This window comes from Phyllostomus hastatus, unplaced genomic scaffold, assembly GCF_019186645.2.
Source record: "Phyllostomus hastatus isolate PE091 unplaced genomic scaffold, TTU_PhHast_1.1 phas_scaffold_55, whole genome shotgun sequence".
Classification (NCBI taxonomy): Eukaryota; Metazoa; Chordata; class Mammalia; order Chiroptera; family Phyllostomidae; genus Phyllostomus; species Phyllostomus hastatus.
Genome location: NW_025334035.1, coordinates 13637056 through 13658024, shown reverse-complemented (window position 1 = coordinate 13658024; position 20969 = coordinate 13637056). Strand labels below are relative to the sequence as shown.

The following is a 20969-nucleotide window of genomic DNA, read 5'->3' as shown; positions in this document are numbered from 1 at the left end:
AAACGCACCTTGCCCCGCCCCTTTAAGCCGCGCTTCCGCGAGAAGACTACAAGTCCCAGAGGGCGCCTGGTCCACCCCACCACGTGTTTCTTCTGCCCGCCAATGGGTGGGAGCGCCGCCTGAGCCTGATCCCGACCCCCACGCGCGTCCGGGCCAATCGGAAGGGGTGTGTGTGAGTGAGTGAGTGAGTGAGTGTGTGTGTGTGTGTGTGTGTGTGTGCGCGCGCGCGTGCCCGTGTGTGTATGTGCGCGCGCGCGCGCGCGCGCGAGGGCAAGTGGGGAGGGGTACTCAGCTCAGGACCTGGGAGCCCTTCTTGTAGGTCCCGGGGGCCCGGTGGAGGCCGGAGCGGTTGGTCCGCAGGCAGCGGGCGAGTGGTCCCCCCTCCCGTCCCAACCCAGCGCGTGCGCGCCCCGGCCCCTCCCTCCCTGCCACCCTTCTCGGCTCCCGCGCGGCGGCGGCGGTTCCTCTCCCCCTCCCCCAGCCCTGGCTCCGGGGGACCCCGCGATGCCGGTCCGCACCGAGTGTCCACCTCCGGCCGGTGCCTCGGTCGCCTCCGCGGCCTCGCTCATCCCGCCGCCACCCATCAACACCCAGCAGCCCGGCGTGGCCACCAGCTTGCTCTACAGCGGCTCCAAGTTCCGCGGCCACCAGAAGAGCAAGGGGAACTCGTACGACGTAGAGGTGGTGCTGCAGGTGAGCGCCGGGCCGGGCCGGGCCGGGGCCCGAGGGCCTCCTCGCGGCGCTCACGGCCGTGCCTGCCCCCGGCTCCTCGAGCCCGCAGCCGCGGACCAGGCCCACGCAGCCGGGCCTCCTGCACCCGGCGCTTCACCCCGGGACCTGCCCAACTGGTGTCTTACACTCGCCGAGCCCCAACCCTGACCTGCCCCTCACATCCGGAGCCTGTTGTGAGCAGCTCCTGGCAGACCCCAAACACTCCCAGACTTGAAGCCCGCGACCAGCCCTCCTGGGATCCGGAAGCCCCCCATGCCTGGCCACCCGCACACTTGGGTCCTTGCTCTCCGAGACCTGTCGTCCCGAGACCAGCCTTCCCTCCAGCCCCCTTCAGACCCTGAAGCACTCTCCGTTGGCTTCTTCTGATTCGGGACCCTTCCGTGGCAAGGCCCATGTCAGATTTTCGCAGACCTGAGACATGCCTCTTTTTCCCCGCTTTCCTCAGTCCCAGGAAACCTCCTAGGGTTTCCTTCTTGGGAAAGCTTTATCAACCTTCAGACTTGGGGACACCCTCCCTCCATTCGCCTCTGAGCCCGAGAGCCCCCCCCCCCCCACAGCCCAACCGATTCCTGGCCCTTGGCCCCCCACCGCCCATATTAGGCACACATTCTGGGTGCAGCGGGGCAGGCCTCCTCACATTGTTAGGGTCGAGTCTCCTTTGCCTGTTTCCCCCGCCGCCCCAGTCTCTTTCTGGTCTCCACGCCCAGCTCCTCACAGCTGCCTCACACCTAGGCCCCTTTTCCCAGGCTTCTCTTGCTCCTGCCCATGTTCTCTGGCTACTTGCCCTGACCTCGATACCCAGATCTTCCCACCTCCTACCTTCATCTTCTTCCTTTCTGGCTCCAAGAAAGGGTTTTTTAAATTCTATTCACACAGCCAAGGCTACCTCCCAACCTCTGAGAGCAGTGGACTGGGAGCCCTACCTCACTCAGTTGTATTCTCACCCTTGTATTTCCTTCCCATGCCCTTCCACCTCCGCGCCCCCCACTGGACCTGGATTTCTGAGTACCTGATGGCAGCCCCTGACAGCTTTGGAACTCCAGCCTCACCTGCCTGGACCCTTTCCTGCACCTTATCCCTCTTGGCATATGGTAGTACATTTCACATATTTTTAAATACTCCCTTTCTCTCTCCTCCCTCCAAAAATGTTCCTCCTCTGTAGTTACCTTGGCCTGTTTCAAGACCCACTCCCCACCTCACTGTCCCCTTTGTCCTAGCCTGACACCCACCTCCTAGGCTGTTTCCAAACACCCCTCCAAAGCCCTCAAAGAAGATTTGAGGTCCTAGTGTGCTGCCTCACTGCTGCCATGTGTGGGGGTAGAAGGTAGAATGTCTTTTCCATATACTTGCCCTTTGCCCTTTTACATTTTAATTCTTAAAACAGTCTCTCTTCTGAGCAAGTATGTCTCCCACCCAAAAGACAACGGAGGCACATTTCCTTTCTGCTAACTGTAGAGCATTGATCAGCTTCTTTTTTTTTTTTTTTTTACTATTTTGTCGGAAAAAATACCCTCTTTTCTGGATTTGGAGAGCTGCATCTTCATAGTAATTTTATCTTTGGGCCATAAACTTAAATTTCTATTATGAGCCATGGTATTTGTTGTAATTGAAAAACTCATGGATGAGGTATTTCAGTCTATAATTAATACCTCATGGCGATACCCCTTCTTTTGCTTGAAACGTAAGAATTCAGTACAAAAGCACACGTTGTTTGCAACTAATCATAAAATTCTGAAAGAGATCCCTGGTGTGGATGACTTTTGGGATGATCCTGAGTTTGTGCCCATTGTGTAATTTGATGGTTTCTGACATGTTGGGGAAGAACTGGCAGGGGAGCCAAGTGTCAGAGAAGAGTCTGCTTTGGTTACTGTGGCAGCTAGGCTTCTGTCAGCAGTGTGTTGTTTCTGAATTTCTCTCAGGTGCAGTTTTCTTGTGAACTGGTGGAAGTGCTGACTGAGTTGGTGTATGACTGCTAGGTCTCAGGGCGGCCCAGAGCAGACACCAGACCAGCCCATGGCTGGGAGCCCGGGAGTAGGGGGTGTGACAGGGGGGTCAGCGGCCATGCCCAGGAAGGCCGCCATCTGTCTGGCTGGGAAGCCACTGCCCAATGTTGAGGTTCAGTGGCATGTGAATTGCCCCCTCATCTGTTTTTTTTCCCCAGCCAGGACTGGTTTTTTAGAATGCTGCAGCCTTTTTATAACTTATCCTCTTCCCTACTTTCTTTTGTTTTCACAACAGCCTTATTTAGATATAATTCACATACCATACAAGTCACCCATTGAAGGTGTACAATTCAGTAGTTTTTAGTATATTCACACAAGGTGTATAACCATTACTGTAATCTAGTTTTCACACTGAAACAAGAAACATAAACAAAACCCCAAACCCTAAGCTGTAACCCCCACTCCAACCCTAGGCAACCACTAATTTATTTTCTAAGATTTACTTATTCTGGCCATTTCACATCAATGGAATTATACAATGTGTGGCCTTTTGTGTGTAGTTTCTTGTGTTTTCAGGATTCATCCTTATAGCAGCATGTGCCTGCGTCATTTGTTGTTGTTGCGTAATAGTCCATTATATGGGATACAACAATTTTGTGTGTCCACTGATCAGTTGATAGACATTTGGGCCGTTTCCTCTTTTTGGCTGTTATGAATAATGCTGCTGTGAACACTTATGTACAGTGTTTTGTGTGGACATATGTCTTCATTTCTGTTGGATAGATACCCAAGAGTGGAATGGCTGGGTCACATGCTAACTCCATGTTTAACATTTTGAGGAACTGCCAGACCAATTGCTGAAATGTCTGCACCACCTTACTTTCCCATCAGCATGGTAGGAGGGCTCCAACTTCTCCCCATCCTCACCAACACTTGCTGTTGTCCCTCTTTTTGATTGTAGCCAACCTAGGAGGTGAGATAGTACCTCTCTGTGGTTTTGATTTGAATTTCCCTAATGACTGGTGACATTCCACATCTCTTCTGTGCTCATCGGAGTGCTTTTCTTGGTTTGAGATTCCAGTTGAAAGAGTTCCTCAAACTTTGTGAGATCCTGACTGGGTATGTTGGTGGTGGTGATGGTTACTGTGACTGTTGTTTCTCCTCTGCCATCCAAGAAGCCAAGAGTAAAGTGAAGGCCCGGGTCAGTGTGAAGGGAATATTAAAAAGAGCAGCTGTTGGATACAGCTGTTCTGTGAGACCTTCTTGAAAATGCCATGTCGCTCTCACTGAGATGCTGGCCTGTTGTTCAGTTAAAGCTTTCTACACTGTGGTGTATTCGAGTTCAACAGCCATCAAGATCAATTTGGGCAGAATGAGAGAGACACATGGTTGAATGGAAGCCAAATTAAAATTCTGATTCTTGTGATAATGCATGCAAAGTGTTAGCCAATTTACAGTTAAAGTTTTAATCTTATTAGCAAGTATCCTTGCCACCTGATACCCTTTCCAGCAGCTGTGAGATCCCAAGCTATATTGAATTCAGTGAGAATCGCATACGTGAAATTGAAGGCCTCAGGTTAGAATTGTGTATCCTTCAATAAGTTCTTCACTGAACCAACTTAGTACAGCTGCTTTAGATAACGTCCAATACCAGGGTCAGCAGATGAGAATATTTAAAATGCTTTGGCAGTTTTCACATGGAATACTTTTGTCACCAGCACCAAACTGGGAGCACTTTAGCTTCATTGAAGCCATTTGCTCTGGTGCTGACCTCATCTGGCTGAGTGAGCTCATTACAGTTTTTGAGGATCGCCTTAGTGTTTGATTTACAGTGTGATTGGAAGCAGTTGAGTCCCCAAAGCTGATACATTCCACGAAGATTTTCCAGTTTCTTAACATTAAAATGGCAATGTGCTACAGCACCATTGTACTTTGTTTTGCTTTAATTCCAGGGGTTTACTTTGTAAATAAGCCTAATTGCCATAAAATCTGAAAACCTGCCTATTCAGGATGAGTCTGTATAGATTGAGGTAAAATACACTAGTTAGTATGCGTTCAGCTACAAGTAACCATGCCATTTCCAAATAGCTTCAAGAATAAGTGAACCTGTTATCTCATATGACACAAAGTTTAGAGGTGGCTTAATCTGGATTGGTTCACTCAGGGCCCTTTTCTTTCCATTTTTCTGAGCCGCCATCCTGGGTGTTTCCCAGACTGTTTCTCATGATCTCTAGGTGGCTGCCGCCTCAAGGGGAAGAAAAAGAGCTTCTCCAAAAGCCAGAATTTTTCCCAGAAGCACGCAGAAGACTGATACATGCATGTAATTGGCGAGAACTAGGTCACTCACCCCTAAACCGACAACTCACAAGGGGAAGGGGGCACGTGTTTGCCTTGGATCCATCAGGGTTGACCAGGACTTGCAGGGCCAGGGTTAAACAAGATCTGGGCCCTGCCAGTGTGAAAAAATAGGAAATAGGTTGATGGGTGGCTGCTAAACCTCAAAACCTACACCTGTTACTTCTGTTTATTTTAGGCTCCTCTCCTCATCAAGAAATACAAGCACCCTCATGTGAAGTGGGCAGAGCAGGCCTTCACAGTTTATTTGGATTTGGGCTTGTCATTTTGGTTTATAACACATTTATACCACATAAGTCTTTGAAACATGCCTTTCCTGAATATTCTGCCCATTTCATAAATAATGTGGGATGGTACTTAGTGTGAATAGAGGGAAGGAGTGGACTCATAGGCCAGTGATTTAGCAGTGTGGAGACAGAAATAGGCCAGACAGATGTTACCAAGCAGAGGAAGCCCAGGTTAGGAGTGACACCACATGTGCAGGAAGAAATGGAGGCCCACTGGCTGATGACGCACCAAGTCTGTGAACCAATGGAGACTGGTGTTGGAGAAAGTACAAAAGTGAGGCTAGAGCGAGCTTGCGGGTCCAGGAAGGAACTTTGGTCCCAAGATATTCAGCCAAGTGAAGTTGAGCTTCATCTGACCAGGCAGATGGATGGAGAAGACTCACACAGGTCTCTGAGGCTGGTGAGCCCCAGGCTGAGCGCTGACCTCAGGCCTCCCTTTCTCCACTTGGTCTCAGCAATGACCCCAGGAAGTAACTCCAGCTTGTCTTTGGTATTTCCTCCGTTTGTAACGAGGCCGTGTGTCTTTTCTTTCCAGCATGTGGACATGGGCAACTCTTATCTTTGTGGATACCTGAAGATTAAAGGCCTTACTGAGGTAAGCACTCATATAAACGAACTAGAACTAGAAAGTAAACTGCACACTCAACAGTCTCAGTGTGAAGGGCAAGTAGTTTCGACTCTTGGAGTCTTGATTAAAGTGCTCTAAGTGTTGTTATTGTGTGATGAGCATAAAGCATGCAGTTTTGATGTGTCCTGTTAGAAAGTATACAGATTTGTACATCTTAAAAGTTTAGGATACTTAAAGAGTAAGTCACAATGTGATTAATACTGTTGACTTCATTTTTAATCATTTTTGAGAAAAAATAAGAATATAGCTACCACCCTCATAAGCTTAACAGTTTCTGAAATAAGCATCAGTCCTTTGAGAATGAGGTCTTTGAAGTTCTTTAGTTCACTGGAGCAGTGAAAAGTGACCATTTTCTAATAGAAGTAGCTGCTACGTAAATGTAGAGTGTTTTCTTTTCTTTGAACCACTTTTTAAACCACAGAACTCCTGGAAACATAGGAAGCAAGAGAGAGCATCCTTTCTTTTCCCACTACTAAGTAAACAGGAAGAGGAAGGAGGGGACTGAACTGGCCGCCTAACTCCACGGTGAGGGCTGGGCTGGGCCTGGCTGCAGTGTCCTGTGGACCTGATCTGTCCTCACTGTGCTGATGGCCCAGCAGTGTCTGTGAATGCTGCAGGGAGCTGTGGAAAGGAGCCGGGTAGCATTCTCCCTCTGTCCCGTACTGGCTCCATGACCTTTAATTTCCCTTCAGTTTCCTCATTATAAAATGAGAATTAAAAATACCTGTTCTATCTACTCAAGGGGCTTGTCCTAGTGGGGAGGAAACAATGTAATAGAAGTGGTGGATTATAATGTGATACATTGTGAAATACCAACAAGGCCCTGATTATCCCTCAGTCTCCAAACAATTCTTTCTGTCTCCTCTATTCCATCTGGTTCTCCTCCTTCTCTGTCAGGAGTTTGGTTGAGAATTCCCTATGAAGTTTGTTGTTGAGATGAAAAGGTAATCACTGCATGACCTCTGGAAACTTATCCAGTCAAGTAGGGATTAGCAAAATGAAGGAAGCTAACCTTTGAATCTGTGGTAGTAGAAAACCCATAGTAAACAGAATATGTTCAACTCTTAGGCAGCCAGATTAATTGAATGCAGAACATAAACATTTAACTTCATAAGGAAACCAGGAACATTTGTAATGCAGAATACTTAATGTTGATTCTAAAGATCAGTGATTCTGGTCATAGGAAGCTGCACAGAAATGCCAAGTGGCATTAAAAATCCCCAAACAGTGTACAGAACTGCTTTGAACTTTCTGTCAGGAACGGTAGCCCCACCTCTCAGTCACAGATAGCCAAGCTCTTTTGAGGAGGGGGTGCTGGCATGGCCCTCCAATGGAGGCCAGCTCAGGGCCACAGCTATTCGTGGCCTGGACTCGGAGACCACCATCCTGGCCAGTCCTGCCCAACTGGACCTGGAGTGGCCTCAGGAGCACACGCCCTCCCCAGAGTGGTCAGATCCAGGTTGAGTGGTAGACTCACTTATGGGGCTGAAGTGCTATTTAGTTAGAGAAAGGCTGATGTGTTTCCTGAGGCTTCTGAGTCATGCTCAACTTGAGGATTCTTTGAATCCATATTTTTAAATAACATTTTTTAGTAACTTTATTGAGGTATAATTTACATACCATACAGCTTGCCCATTTAAAATATGCTGTTCATTGGCTTTTAGTATAGGTGTGGTGTTGTGCAAATTCTTAATAACTTTTTAAATTTTAAATCTAATACAAAGTCACTGTAGATAATTAGTAAAATGCAGAAAAGGCTGACAGTGACTTTATACCAGTCTTATAAAATGCAGTTATTCATTTTGGTCTGCTTTTCTACTTATAGCTATTAAAGTCTCAAGTATGTAACTTATTTTAATAAAAGTATTCAAATGGTTGGGTTTCAGTTATAGTCTTTCTGTATTTACAATATGGAATTAACTATTAAATTGGAGCTTGCTTGCCTCTTTGCGACCTCACATTCACAAACTAGCACAGCTTTAAAGTTTGTGTGCCTTCTGGAAATGAAATCCCAGAATTGTGAGGAATGGGTGTCAAATAACATTCTCTTTGCAGTTCTGAGCCTGCAGTAGTGGAAGGGATCATCCCTGGGGAGTCCTCTGGCGAGCAGCTTGCATGGGGCCTAGGGAGAGCCCCAGCGTGGGGGAGTCACGTCAGACTCCCACTTGTTCACTACACCAGTTTGGAAAGCTCTAGAAGCTCCCTCCGAGGTTGTGCTAAACCTGCTCAGAACAAGGGAGACAAGACCAATGTGTGAACAGAGTGCTAGTTTACACATTTACAAAACAAGTTACGTGCATGATCCAGAAGCTCTCTTTGACTTACTGGTTATTTGGATGTTGATCCCCCAGGAGGCAGGCCAACACGGAAAGCCAGAGCTGTCACCAGACAGTTTTCAGTGAGCCTGGAATCTGAGGGGGAGTGGGTGGTACATCTTAAATGCCTGGCAACAACCAGGCTACTGTAGGAAGCCTGCACAGACTTGGGGGGTGAGAGGAGGGTGCTGGCTGGGCTTCTCTCTGATGTCCCTCTCCCTCCCTTCTGCTGCAGAGTTCTTTCTCTGGCTCTGTGAACACCACCCATTTGGCTGTAGTCAGGTGCTTGAATTTCCTGTTCCTTCACTGAGAGATACTGTCTTTTTGGTGACTTCTGTACATAGTAGCTCTAATTCATTAAGTACTTTATTTAATTCTCTGAACTTGGGGGACTTTAGAGTCATCCTGATATGCTGCCTAAAATGTTTTTAGAGAGAAGTCAGTGCAGAATCATTTGTTAGGAAAATGAGATTTGAACCATAAGTATTTTCATTGTATTATAATAAACCATCTTATCATTTTCTTTTCTCTTTTATGGAAGTTTTGGAAAATATTAAAGGTTGTGAATAAGAAAATTGCAGTTATTTGTATGTAAACACAGAGTTTATTCTTCTATTATTTATTATTGTATTTTTCATATGAAAAACTGTTAGCCTACCTTTGCCCCACCCTGTATATAGCTTTTGAAAAAAGATTTTATTTATTTTTAGAGAGAAGAAGGGAGGGAGAAAGAAAAACATTGGTGTGTGAGGGAAACATCAAGTGGTTGCCTCTCATGTGCCCCCAACCGGGGACCTGGCCCACAACTCAGTCACGTGCCCTGACAGGGAGTCAAACCAGTGTGCCTTTGGTTCTCAGGCCGGCATTCAGTCCACTGAGCCATACCAGCCAGTACTATAGCTTTTCATTTAAAAGTTTGAGTCGGGTGCTAACTTACGTAGAACTTTTTTTCCATAATAGTCCTTCCTAAAACAGATTAGTGTGATTTAGTCTATACCTTTAAAATCAGGTTTCCATTTAGAAAAGTTTCTCTTTCATTTCTTCACTTTGTGTATATAAATATCTGCGTGAAGAACCCGGAGCAGTGTTGGGGTGAGGGGGCTGTGGTTTGAGGAGGTTAAATCTATAATATCTGGAGGTTCTCTGTTGAGAGACTGGTATGCCCTGCAGTGTGCCATGCAGCAGGCCCCTCCATCACTGCAGTGGTGCTGGCAATGCTGTTTCCTAGCCACCACCAAACCTGAGCAGCTGCCCCCTTCACGCAGCTGCCAAGCTACGGGTCAGGTTGAGCTGGGAGAAGAGGCAAAGCCACTGGAGCAGACGTATTTTAAACGTGTATAGATGTTTGTCACAGAACAAGAGAGTCTTAACGTAGGGCCTGAAGAAGAAAGTGGGACCTCTGGGGTCTCATGGATGTTAGGACTGTGACTGTGGTTTGCTGGGCACTGCTGTCACTGCCCCACTCCCAGGAAACTCTGGGGGCCTGGCAGCTGGGCTGAGGATGGGTGGGTGGGTGGGGTGGTTTTTCACAAATGCAGAGAAATGGTCAGCTTTTTACCATATTAATTTTTCTTCCATTAATTTGGTGCCTCCTTAGCAGATAAATAGCAAATAAAATTATCAGGAGTATTCTAAGCGCTCAAGTAGGAATACAGCTTATTTATTTTTCCAACAGAATTCTTTTTCAGTTATGATTTTCAATTGCAGATCCGATTTACATATATTTTTCTAATATAAATCATCTTTGTTTATATGATGATAGAATGAAACATATCAAGTATATTAAGGTATTCTACTAAAAAATCCACTGTTAGAAACCTGAAGAATTGGCATAAAAGGGACAAAGCACTGAGCCAGTGTGAAAACCAGTGGGCCAGGCTGCGGTTTGAGGGAGGCTTAACTGTGAGGGCCATAATTTTGGAGGCTGGATGTTTTCCTTGGAAAGTATAATCTACTTAGTTACCATCTTCTTTGTGTATTGGAATATTCAGAATTCACTTGTGGGAATCGTCCAAATTCTCTTTTGAGTGATCAACACATAACAAGTGAAGTTGGAGAAAGTTCTGTGCTTCTGGTAAAGTCCTCGAAGTCCAAGAGATAATCTACTCTCCCGGCACCTCCCATTTGGGTTCTCAGCACAGCCGTTGGCAAATTGCCAGGTTGTTGGTTAGCCAAGTGATTGGTTCTTGTGTTTGTTTGTTTGTTTTTTAAATATTGGGAAGAAGCTAAAATAAGGTTGCTTTTTCCTTTGTAAACGGTTAAAATTCCTGTTCAGCATATTGTTTTGATATTTGGGTTTTTACCATAGGAGTATCCAACCCTTACAACCTTCTTTGAAGGAGAAATAATCAGCAAAAAACACCCTTTCTTAACTCGAAAGTGGGATGCAGATGAAGATGTTGACCGGAAACACTGGGTGAGTAAACCTTTGACCGCCCTGGGCCACAAGGGGGAGCCAAGGAGCTTGGCCCTCAGGGTTTTACCACCATCTCCCTGTCCTTTCTGTTTGTCCATCTCCTGTCCACAGTTCCTTTCTAATCTCCTGTACTTGGGGAAATCCTATGAAACATACACTGGTGGCCTCTGGCCTCAGACTTCAGGTTCCAAGACAGAGGTGCTGCTCCTGGAAGGCTGTCCCTCCCCTTGGCAAAACCGCTGGAGGCTTCTTCCCCTCGTGGCTCAGGAGAGACAAGGCCCAGTTTCCAGTCCTGGCAGGACCCAGTGGAGAAAACCAGCCCCTGCCCCCAGCTGGCAGGTGTGGGGCGTGGTCTCATTCCTCTGTAGTGAGCTCTGCCCTGTGGTCTCTCCTTCAGCTGTCACACTAGTCTTGTCGTCCAAAACCCATTTCTCATAGAAGCCTTTGGCTTAGCTGGCCACGGCAATGATATATTTTGGTTTAACAGTGAGGAAGTCCATCATGTTCACCCTCTAAGCCAATCAGAAACGATTGTTTGTGTTAATAAGGAAGACTCGCTGTCTCTCCTGACTCTGGCATAGCAGTGCTTGGAGAAGACTCCTGCTGCAGCCAGACCCTCATCTGAGTTCCCTTTACTGTAGGGAAGCTGCTTTGTTTATTAATGTTTTTCTCTTGAGTTAGGAAAGGAACATCTATCAAAGGCTGAGTTTGATTAAATTTAAATTTAGATTTGAGCTTTTTAGAGCATTTTTGAAAGTTACATGTTTTGACTATTGTATCAAAGAGACCACTAAAACTGACAGTCCTTTGTGTCTCCGTAATACGAGAGAATGAACAAGACTTATGTATCCAAAAACTTTGGCAGAGCCCTAGTGGTGGCTGATGAGTGCCAGCATCCAAGCGTGGTGCTGGGCTCTGAGGCACCCAGTGAGGGCCCTTCTTGTGTGGCTCACCACCTCTCCTGGACAGCCCCAGGGAGGACGTCCTTTTTTGTTGTGAACCACAGCTTGTCTCCATTCAACTTAGTTTTCCATCTCAGATTGGTCCTTTCAAAGAGCAAGGTCTTTGGGGCCCAGTGAAGCCCCAGTTTGGGGCTAGCTTGGCTGCACATTAAATACCTGGAAAGCAATTCTGATTTTCCCATGGACTTCCCATTAGAGCTCTGGAAAATATCTGGGACTCTAGCCTCTGTTAGGCTGAATCGAAATATTTTGAGCAAAACAGGTACAAAGATCCCCCTTGGCACGGGTGTGCTGGCTGAGTGAAACAAGAAGCTGGGCCTTTGGACTGTGGTGCTCAGCAGCTCCCGGGACTCCAAGCCCGCAAAGGACTCTTGCAGGTCTGCATGGTGCCTCCGTTTGTCAGGGATGCAGTGTCTTACAGACTCCACCTGCGATGTCCTTTTTCCTTTGTAAACTGGAATTGGAGACATTGCATTTCACCCTCAGATTTTCTGTGTGGTGTTTTACATTGGTGTTACAGTGATACTATAAAGTCAAGATTCCATATAATTAATCTATTTAAAATAAAAATATGTGTGTAACATTCTGTGACTTAATATTTCTGTAATCTCACTTAAGATGTTTTCTTCTAAAATTAATATATGCTTGTTTAAAAATATTTGAGAAAAAAGCAAAAGGAAAAAAGTCACCTATCATGACAACAACCAGAGCTAAAGCAGATATTAACCTTTTCCTGGGTCTTGTTTGAGTATCTATACTTTTTTTCTGAACAAAATGGGGATCATAAGATACAGTTTTGTAACATATTTCTAGTCTCCTTTTTTTTTTTAACTTAACCACATACTGCCTGTTTCCCGTTTCTACCTACCTAGCCAGCCCCCAGCACTGTACTGTGCCAGAGGGCCCACCTCCCTGAGCACTGTCTGCACCTGGCTTGCAGGCTCTGAGTGGTTCCGCCAGTCTCTGGGCTGCTGTCTGCCTGCCTGCCTGCCTGCAGGGATCTGCTTGCTGGTCCTGACTTACTTGTTAAAGGAAGCAAACTCTGTCTGTGGTCAAGTGCTCTGAGAAAAGGCTCCTAGACTTGCATCTGTTCTATGCTGCCGCCCTTCCTCAGCCACAGGGGCTGGCTGAGGGTAGGCCTCTGTCCTGAGCCCAGGTCTGAGTGTGCCGGGGTGACCGAGGCTCTCTTTCCCGCCCTCAGCTTCCACTGCTCTCGCTGGCATCACATGGACAGCCATCACACCCCCGAGTTGGTGCTGGGTGCTGGACCTAGGCACAAGGGCAGCCCCACGCTAGCCTCTCCTGCTGGGTACTTATTCTCTTACTCTGTTCTTTGCTTTCAGGGCAAGTTTCTGGCTTTTTATCAGTATGCAAAATCATTTAATTCAGATGACTTTGATTATGAAGAGCTGAAGAATGGGGACTATGTCTTCATGAGATGGAAGGTAAGCCCACGGTGGCTCTGCACCTGTGCCAGCTCCTGTGGTGTGCCCCACCTGCTCGCTGTGTCCCATGCTCAGTCCCGTGTGTCTTCCTGGTGGGGACTTCACTCACTTGTAAAAGGCCTGCGTGGCTCCAGGTGCTCTGGTTTACTTTGGACACCCTGTGGTTTCCCTGTGGTCAGACTCTCAGTGGTAGCAGGTGGACTCAGGCCTCAGAGTGCTCACCCCTGACACTGTCATTTGTGTCTGCTCCTATCCTTGCTCCCACCCAAGAAGCCCTCTGTCCTCCAGGCTAAAGCAGCTCTCGTGTTCTGTGGACTCAGGGGATGGCCTAATGCTCCTTGAATGCAGTCATCCTCTGTCCCCTATTCAGCCATGGGCTTCAGTGCCATTTAAGTGACTATTCCTCACCGTATTCTTGCCCAGGCCTCACTCGTGCAGTCTCCGCTCCTCAGGCTCCCTCCAGCCCAGAAAGCGAGGGACCAGGAATGGAATTCAGGTTTTCCACTCACCAGCCCTCAGACAACTCCATCGGGCTGGACTCACTGGATTGGCTTTGGCCTGAGAACTCACATGTGCTCCCTGATTTGGTAGCGTGATAGTTACTATGTTATGACCACAAGATAGCAATTCATGAAGCAAGTTTGTTAAATCACTCTGTGAACATACACCTACCTTCAAGCCCTACTCCCCAGTCTATAGGAAAAGCTATTTGATCTTGAAATCTTGCTGGCTTTCATATAGACAAATTGTTTTTTTAAAGATGTTATTATTTTTAGAAAGAGGAAGAAAGGGAGAGAGAAAGGAGAGGAGCACTGATGGGGAGAAATGTTGTTCCACTCCTTCCCGCACACCCTCCCAAGGACCTGGACGTGTGCCCTGACCAAGAGTCAATCCAGGGACCTTTCTGTTTGGGGGGTGATGCCAGACCCACTGAGCTGTGCCTGTCAGGGCTGTAGACGGATCATTTAGAGGAGCTGTTTCCACCTTCACTGTGTGTAGGTAGTAATTTGGGGGGTGGAATCACCCCCTTTGAGGAGTGCCGCTGGGTGTGAGCCCTGTGCTTGGGGGCTTGCCCTCTGGTGGGGGTATGCCATCTGACTCATCTGTTAAAGGAAGTGTCTTGTACAGTTCTCATCTTAAAATTAATTTAAAAACTACAATTTCAGAGGTTGAAGAAAAGGGGAGAGGGTGTCTTAAGATCAAAAAAGCAATGGAGTTGTTTTGTCTCCAAAGCGTTTCTCAGGGTGACTCACCTGTGGGCTTTCAGCAGACCCCTTGGGCCCGGGGCCTTTGACCTGGTCTCCCTGGGAGAGTGGGTCACAGGACGGGTCTTGCGGCTCTTGGCTTCAGCCTGAGATAACCAGCTTGCCTCTCAGAAGGGGCCTGATCAAGATCAGTAATATCCTGGTTGATTTTGGTGAGGCATAGAGCTTTGTAGGGGGTATGATGAGGGCGGTGGTGATTGAGCTGCCCTCAGAATGACCCACAGGTCAACAGAGGTGACCTGCTACTCTTGAGGTGATCGGGGACCTCGTGACAGGGCCTAGAGTGGGGTGGAAACTTTCCCTGCCCAGTCCGTTCTGTCTGCGGGCTCTGAAAGGGAAGTAGGAGGTGTTGGTTTATTTGTGCGATGTGTTGACCATGGCACCTCCTCTTAGTGGCTGATCCTGGTAAGCTCAAGCCCATCTCCCACATCAGTACCTAGGCTGCACACAGGGCCCACCAGTACCCTCCTTGGGCCGGTGGAGATGCAGAGGCTTTCCATCGCCCAGCAAGCTGGGCTGCACCAGTGGGGCCTTAATACCCAGCACTCACTGGTAGTTAACAGGGAGGTCTCAGGGGGCTCACTGTGTGCTGTTACTGACCTTCCTCTCTGTGTGTAGGAACAGTTCCTGGTTCCAGACCACACAATCAAAGACATCAGCGGTGCTTCCTTTGCCGGGTTCTACTACATCTGCTTCCAGAAGTCGGCAGCCTCCATAGAGGGCTACTATTACCATAGGAGCTCAGAATGGTAAGGAGCCCCAGAGGCTGGGCCGGAGGGTCGCTGCCCCGGCTGTCCCTGGCTCACCAGATTCAAAAGGAGAGTTCGCTGCCGGTCTCCGCATGGGGTGTGCTCTCTATTTGGGTGCTAAGGACCTCTTTAAGTGACAGGAGTCACTCACGTGCGGAGCTTGTCCTCAGGCACAGAGCAGAGCAAACGGGTTGGAATGGAGGGCCAGGGGAAGGGACACACTGCTAAGCACCTCCAAGCAGCACTGTTTCCTGCATTGCTTATCTCAATCTTGGTAGTTCTGTATTCATTCCTCCCAAATCTAGTCAGTAGCTAAAAGGTCAGATCCAGCTGCAGACAGTGTGAATTTTGCTGTCAGCAGCCTTTTTAATTTTGTGGTTGTGCTCCTGGTCCCAGGGCTTTGCAGATCCCACATGCACCTGATTTTAGCCTGGTGACCCAGGGGCCCATGGTAGCTGATAGTCCTGCCCTGTGTTTGGTTCGAGGTGAAGGACCAAATGCCACTGCAAGTGCTAGTTTTTGCCACCTTTTGGGGGATTTTCCTGTCTCCTTACTGCTTTTTAAGTATCTTGTTATACCTAAAGAGTGAACCACATCATAAAATACTTGATTTCTTCTCTGAGTACAGAAGCACCTATTCCATTCACATTTCTCACACATTGTGACTTGGGAGCGACCCTGCCCTGGGTTGGCTCAGACTTTGTGTTCTGCGCCTCTGAGGGCCACCGTTTTTACAGTTTTGGTGAATTGTTTTCAAAAAAGTTTCTAAAACTTTCCATAATTCTCTTTTAAAAACCAGCTTTATTGAGATGCAATTCATTTACTGTACAATTCGCTCATTTCAAGTGCGCAGTTCAGTGGCCTTTAGTGTCCACAGTCGTGCAGCCGCCAGCACAGGAAGAAGCCCTGCAGGCCTACACCCCTCAGCCGCCACCCCAGCTCCCCCGTCCCGTCCTGACCCTAGGCGACCACTGATCTGCCGTCTGTCTCTGTCGATTGGCCTGTTCTGGATGTTCATGTAAATGGAATCACACACTACGTTACATGGCCTTTGTGCCTGGCTTCTTTCACTTAGCATAGTGATTTGAAAGTTTAGCTGAGTTTTAGTGTGTATTAGTCCTTTTATTGCTGACTAATTTTTCATAAGGATATAGGCCACATTTTGTTTATCCATTCACCAACTGATAGACACTGGGGTTGTTTTCACCTTTTGGCTGTTATGAATAATTCCAGTCTGAATGTGGGCGTACAAGTATGTGTTTGAGTTCTTGCTTTCAGTTCCTTTGGGCATATACCTAGGAGTAGAATTGCTGGGTCATATGATAATTCTATTTTTAACTTTCTGAGGAACCACCAAAAAGCAGCTTCACCATTTTGCATCTCCTACCAGTGATGCATGAGGGTTACAATTTTTCTACTTTCCTCATATCCTGAGCAACACTTGTCATGATGTCTTTATGATTGTAGTGTCCTAGTGGGTATGAAGCAGTATCTCATGATTTTGATTTGCGTATTCTGACAGCTGATGCATTACCCTTCCTGATGACTTTGGTAAACAGTAAACTGCTTTTTCTTGCCTCCCCACTCCCCCGGGTGACACAAATCAGGGGAGTGGTATATCCACACCAGCGATTCTGACTGTCCCTGAGGGCCGCCACCCCATGCAGGGTTGTCCTGGCTTCTGTTTCTCCTACACCTGCCTGACTCCTCGGAGCACCATGCCCAGGGAACTGCAGACGGCGCCTCCCAACTCTCTGTGTCCTCTGAGTCTAAGAGCCGTGCCTGCAGAGTGAGGAGAGGAACATAAGGGGTGAAACAGGGTTAGCCGTGAAGCTGCCTTTCCTGTGTTCTCTTCAGGCCCTTGGAGAACTGGGCTGAGACTGTGTTCCCCATGAGGCTCCGAGGGAGCTGCAGCCTGACACTCCAGAGGGAGTGGAGATGCTGGACATCAGGGAGACAGGAGTGAGCACCAGGCTTCAGCCTGCATCTCCTCTCCAGCTCACTGAGCCTCTCACTAAGTGAGACACACCACTGGAATTGCTTCATGACTACAGCAGGAGGCCTAAACACAGCTCAGGTCATGCATAGTTCAGGAGGATGAACTGAAGAAATTGAAGTAAAACCAGACTCGGCTCACCTGAAGAAATCCAAGATGAATTTGCATTCCATCCAAGTGTGTGGCTTGTCTGGCGCTTTGGTTGTGTTCTTTTTGAACATCCTTCGTCAGATTTCTGGGGTGCTGAGACCACCGCCTTCTGTCTCTGTCTTTTCTCCCATTGCAGGTACCAGTCGCTCAACCTCACTCACGTTCCTGAGCACAGCGCACCCATCTATGAATTCCGGTGACAGTGGCTCAGAGCAGCAACCAAATAAAACTGAACTTGGCAAACAAGAACTTTGCCAAGAAAAAGTGTACCTGCCAGAACCAGGAGAACCTGCGTTCCTGTCTCTTCGAGAGCAGACTTACATCAGAAAGCATGAGTGCTGACCCACAGAGGCCTGGCCAACTGGCAGGGCAGGTGGGGGGGCTGTCTCCATTCTTCCTCCCTTCTGTGGCCATTTGCCCTGACCCTGTTTTTAAGCTACCTTATATGCACTTTTCCTTCCTGCAAAGCTAACTTCTGTATCACTGAAATGCCCATTCCTTCCTCCATCCCCGCTTCCAGCCTAGTAGAAGGTCTGCCCCTGGCCACCCTCAGCCTTGGTGCTCAGTGGTCCCCATTGTGGCCCCCCGCCCCCAGTTGCTTAGTCTGGTAGCTCAAGGAAAAGCTGAGCCCCAGGACCCGTGTGCCCCCCAGAGCTCTGTGCAGGGAGTTGGCGAGCTGCAGCAACATCCACCTGAGAAGCACGAGGCAGAGGCTGATTGTTTAACTGAGTCGCCTGGCGCCACCCAGCCCTGTGATGTTCCCACCAAGCTGGTCAGGGGCTGGCAGGGTCCCTGGGCCTGCTGCTGGGGTCACTAAATTTAAGGCTTCCAGGTCCCTGGCAGGAACAGATTCTAGTCCTGCTCACTTAGCACGTTCACTCCAAACTTTTGAACTTGAGGGCAATACTAAACTTTTTTAAAAAGTTTTTTTTATTGCAAAATTATTTTTATGATCCCTTTAACAAGGACCCTATGGCAAATGCACAATTATTCAGAATTACATTTTATCGTTTTCACATTGAAAACAGCAAATGTTGACTTAGTAATTTTTATACCTATATCTATATGTAAATGTATATTTAATCAACCAGCAGTTTGAAACTAGTCACCCTGGTACTAAAGTTTTGCAGCATTGCATAAATCACAGTGCTGAACAGGAGAACTGTGCCGGGGGCCAGCTCAGCACTTGTACCTCCCCCTTTGCTACTCAGCACAGCAGTGCTTCATGGAGATCTCTTTCATCCCCATAAGGGGCCACCACTCTCCCAAAAGAGCGACTGAAACATTGGGACGGGGAGGGATAGGGACATGAACATGCTCAAGTAACTCAAGGCTCACGTGCCAAAGTAAGTGTGTGTGTGTGTGTGTGTGTGTTTTTGTTTTTTTTGTTTAATGTTTGAAAAGCTTAGTAGGTTGGCATCAGCTGTGGCCCTTGGACATGGACAGGGCTGTGGCAGATTGGTTTTCTGGTGGTTTACGAGACTTAAGAGTACAGGAAGGAAAGCTTTCACAATAAGAGAGCATTATAACGGGAGCAGAACAGGCCAAGAGTTGCATCTCATGGGCCGTGTGAGAGAGCACAAAGCCCTCAGTCTAGATGAGTGGTGGGGAGTATTTTCTTCTTAAGGAGTGACTTTCGTTTTAATGGCATATGTACTGTTTGTTACTGAGACTGAATGTGAGTGGACGCCTTAAAGGAGAATGACATGGGAAAGGAGTTAGTCAGCGTTAGGACAGCTGCGACGTGTGGTCCTCGGCGTAATGCAGAGGTATAACCAGCTCATCCAGGTAGGCCAGGGCCATGGAGCCCTAGAGCATTCCTCTGTGCCTGCAGGAGGAAAATGACTTACAGCCATTCTCAGAGATGAGTCGGGAGTGTTTTCTTGAGTTTAAAGCTCCAAAAGGCAATACGTGGGTGCGTCTATTCAACCCAGCTGAATGCACAGTGAGGAGGCGCTGACACATGCTGTGGCTTCAGCTGCCCGGTGTCACCTACAAGTGAAGGAGGCAGTGGGGCTGTGCTGGCTGGCCCATGCCCCTCCACTTTTCTCCCACGGCTTGCAAATGGCATTTGTACTTTGCAAGTTCCTTGAAGGACACAGACATCACTCAGAACACTGGGAGGTGAGGTCACCTCTGGAGCAAATCAGGGCCTCTGTGTGGCTGTGAGAGGTCAGTGGGTTGGTGGGCTTGGTTGAATGGCCAGGGAAGGACATTTGCAAACATTGATAGTGTTCAGCTAGCCAGATGGGTTCTTCTGTGTAGGATTTCCTTCTTCCTTTTTGAGCCCCATAATGAAGTGCACCAGTTGTATTGGAGGAAATGAAGAAGGGATACCTTTATTAGATCTTTCGGACACGTCTGTGATGAAGATTTGTCTGCATAAAACCTACCTATTGAGGACAAGGAAAGGATTGTTTTCCACCTCCTCTCAGTAACTTCCATGCCATCACATCAGCTCCTTCTCTCTCACTCAGTTCCTAGAGGCACTTGGGGATCATCTCCATCTGCAGTTATTCTTTCTGGAATGTTCTCAGTGGTTTACATGCCTCTGGTATTATGTGCAATATTTTGGTTGACACTTGTATTCATCATTCAGAAATTAGTGCAGATTGCAGATTTTCTACCGTCTTCCTCTCCCCAGACAATCCTGCTGAGAGGTGTGGGGTCTTAGGAATTTGGCTGTTTTTATTCCACTGCTCAGAAAGCTTCCTTTCTGTGGTCCCAGCCTTGTCATTGCCTTGTGCTGGAATTGTCCCTTCCCACTCACCCCTTCTTTTACACTTCACAGCTTTTCAGCTGCAGTTCCAAAGTACCTGAGCAATGCCTGATATGAAGTAGAAAGTCCACCTGTGGGCTGGTTCTGTTGGTGATGAGGAAATTACAAACTCCAGGGGAGTAAGAGGCTTTTCAATGTCATTTACTTTCCAAAACAGGGAATCTCTATTCTCTCCAAGGCCTTGAATTGATTTTTTTCCTCATAAAATAGTCTGATAAGCTAATTTTTAAAAAGAAATGCCATTAAGTATGTTGCATTTTGGTTTAAAGTTACTAACGAGTTCTGGGAAAAAAATAATATTTGATTTTGAGTCTTACATGTTTTTAAAAATTAGATGTGAATGGGTGCAAAGTACGACTTTTATTTCTTTTGGGAGGATGTGCGGAAGGGGTTTGCGGGTTTGGGGTGGGAGAAGTATTTTGCAGAGCTATCAATGTCCAAATAATTTTTAAAAAAATAATAAAGGTATTTAAGCAGTGAGTCTGTCCTATTTCTAAATTGAAACCGTTTTGTTAGATGACACCAGTCCTCTTTCTGACTCTGTGGCTTTGGAGGCTTCTGGGCCATCGAAGGTCCCAAGATCCCCGCGGGCTTTGAGTGGGCCGAGGCCCACGCCAGAGCTGACCTGGTGCTGTGCCCTTGCTCCTGCCTCAGTCCAGTGTGGTCAGACACTCAGCACTTCTGTTTGAGCTCTGTTTTGTTAATTTCTGTATATTTTTTTGTATGTGCTCTGGATTTATACTGTTATTTAACACAGAAAACAGGCAAACAGAGCTGTATGTTCACCATCTGCTTCGCAGTCTGGTTCTGGTACAGGCAGTGTGGCTGGGGATAGGCTGCTGCCTGTCTCCCCTCTGCACCTGATCCTCCAAGAAAATGCCTAAGCCCCACAGCACTTCGTCTTCAAAAAGGCTGCACCAGCCAATGTCCTAAAGTCAGACTTAAGT

At 47.6% G+C, this 20969-nt stretch overlaps 1 protein-coding gene across 2 annotated transcripts; it reads left to right on the top strand.

Moving 5' to 3' along the window:
- The first annotated feature begins 172 nt into the window (after positions 1–172).
- GID4 (GID complex subunit 4 homolog) lies at positions 173–20502 on the top strand. Of its 2 annotated transcripts, XM_045824538.1 has the most exons (7): positions 173–693; positions 1752–1823; positions 5853–5912; positions 10569–10676; positions 12982–13083; positions 14967–15097; positions 17380–20502. In XM_045824538.1, exons 1-7 carry the CDS (start codon positions 505–507, stop codon positions 17441–17443), a joined length of 726 nt encoding a protein of 241 aa, XP_045680494.1. In that variant the 5' UTR covers positions 173–504; the 3' UTR covers positions 17444–20502. The 2 variants fall into 2 exon arrangements, with proteins under 2 accessions (XP_045680494.1, XP_045680495.1); XM_045824539.1 differs by lacking the exon at positions 1752–1823.
- Positions 20503–20969: the final 467 nt, after the last annotated feature.

What these genes read in the sequence shown, in the direction of transcription:
- GID4 (XM_045824538.1), top strand. Translation starts at nt 505, where the DNA reads ATGCCGGTCCGCACCGAGTGTCCACCTCCGGCCGGTGCCTCGGTCGCC. An exon ending in ATGTCTTCATGAGATGGAAG is followed by an intron (nt 13,084 to 14,966) that starts GTAAGCCCACGG and finishes CTCTGTGTGTAG; the next exon opens with GAACAGTTCCTGGTTCCAGA. An exon ending in TACCATAGGAGCTCAGAATG is followed by an intron (nt 15,098 to 17,379) that starts GTAAGGAGCCCC and finishes CTCCCATTGCAG; the next exon opens with GTACCAGTCGCTCAACCTCA.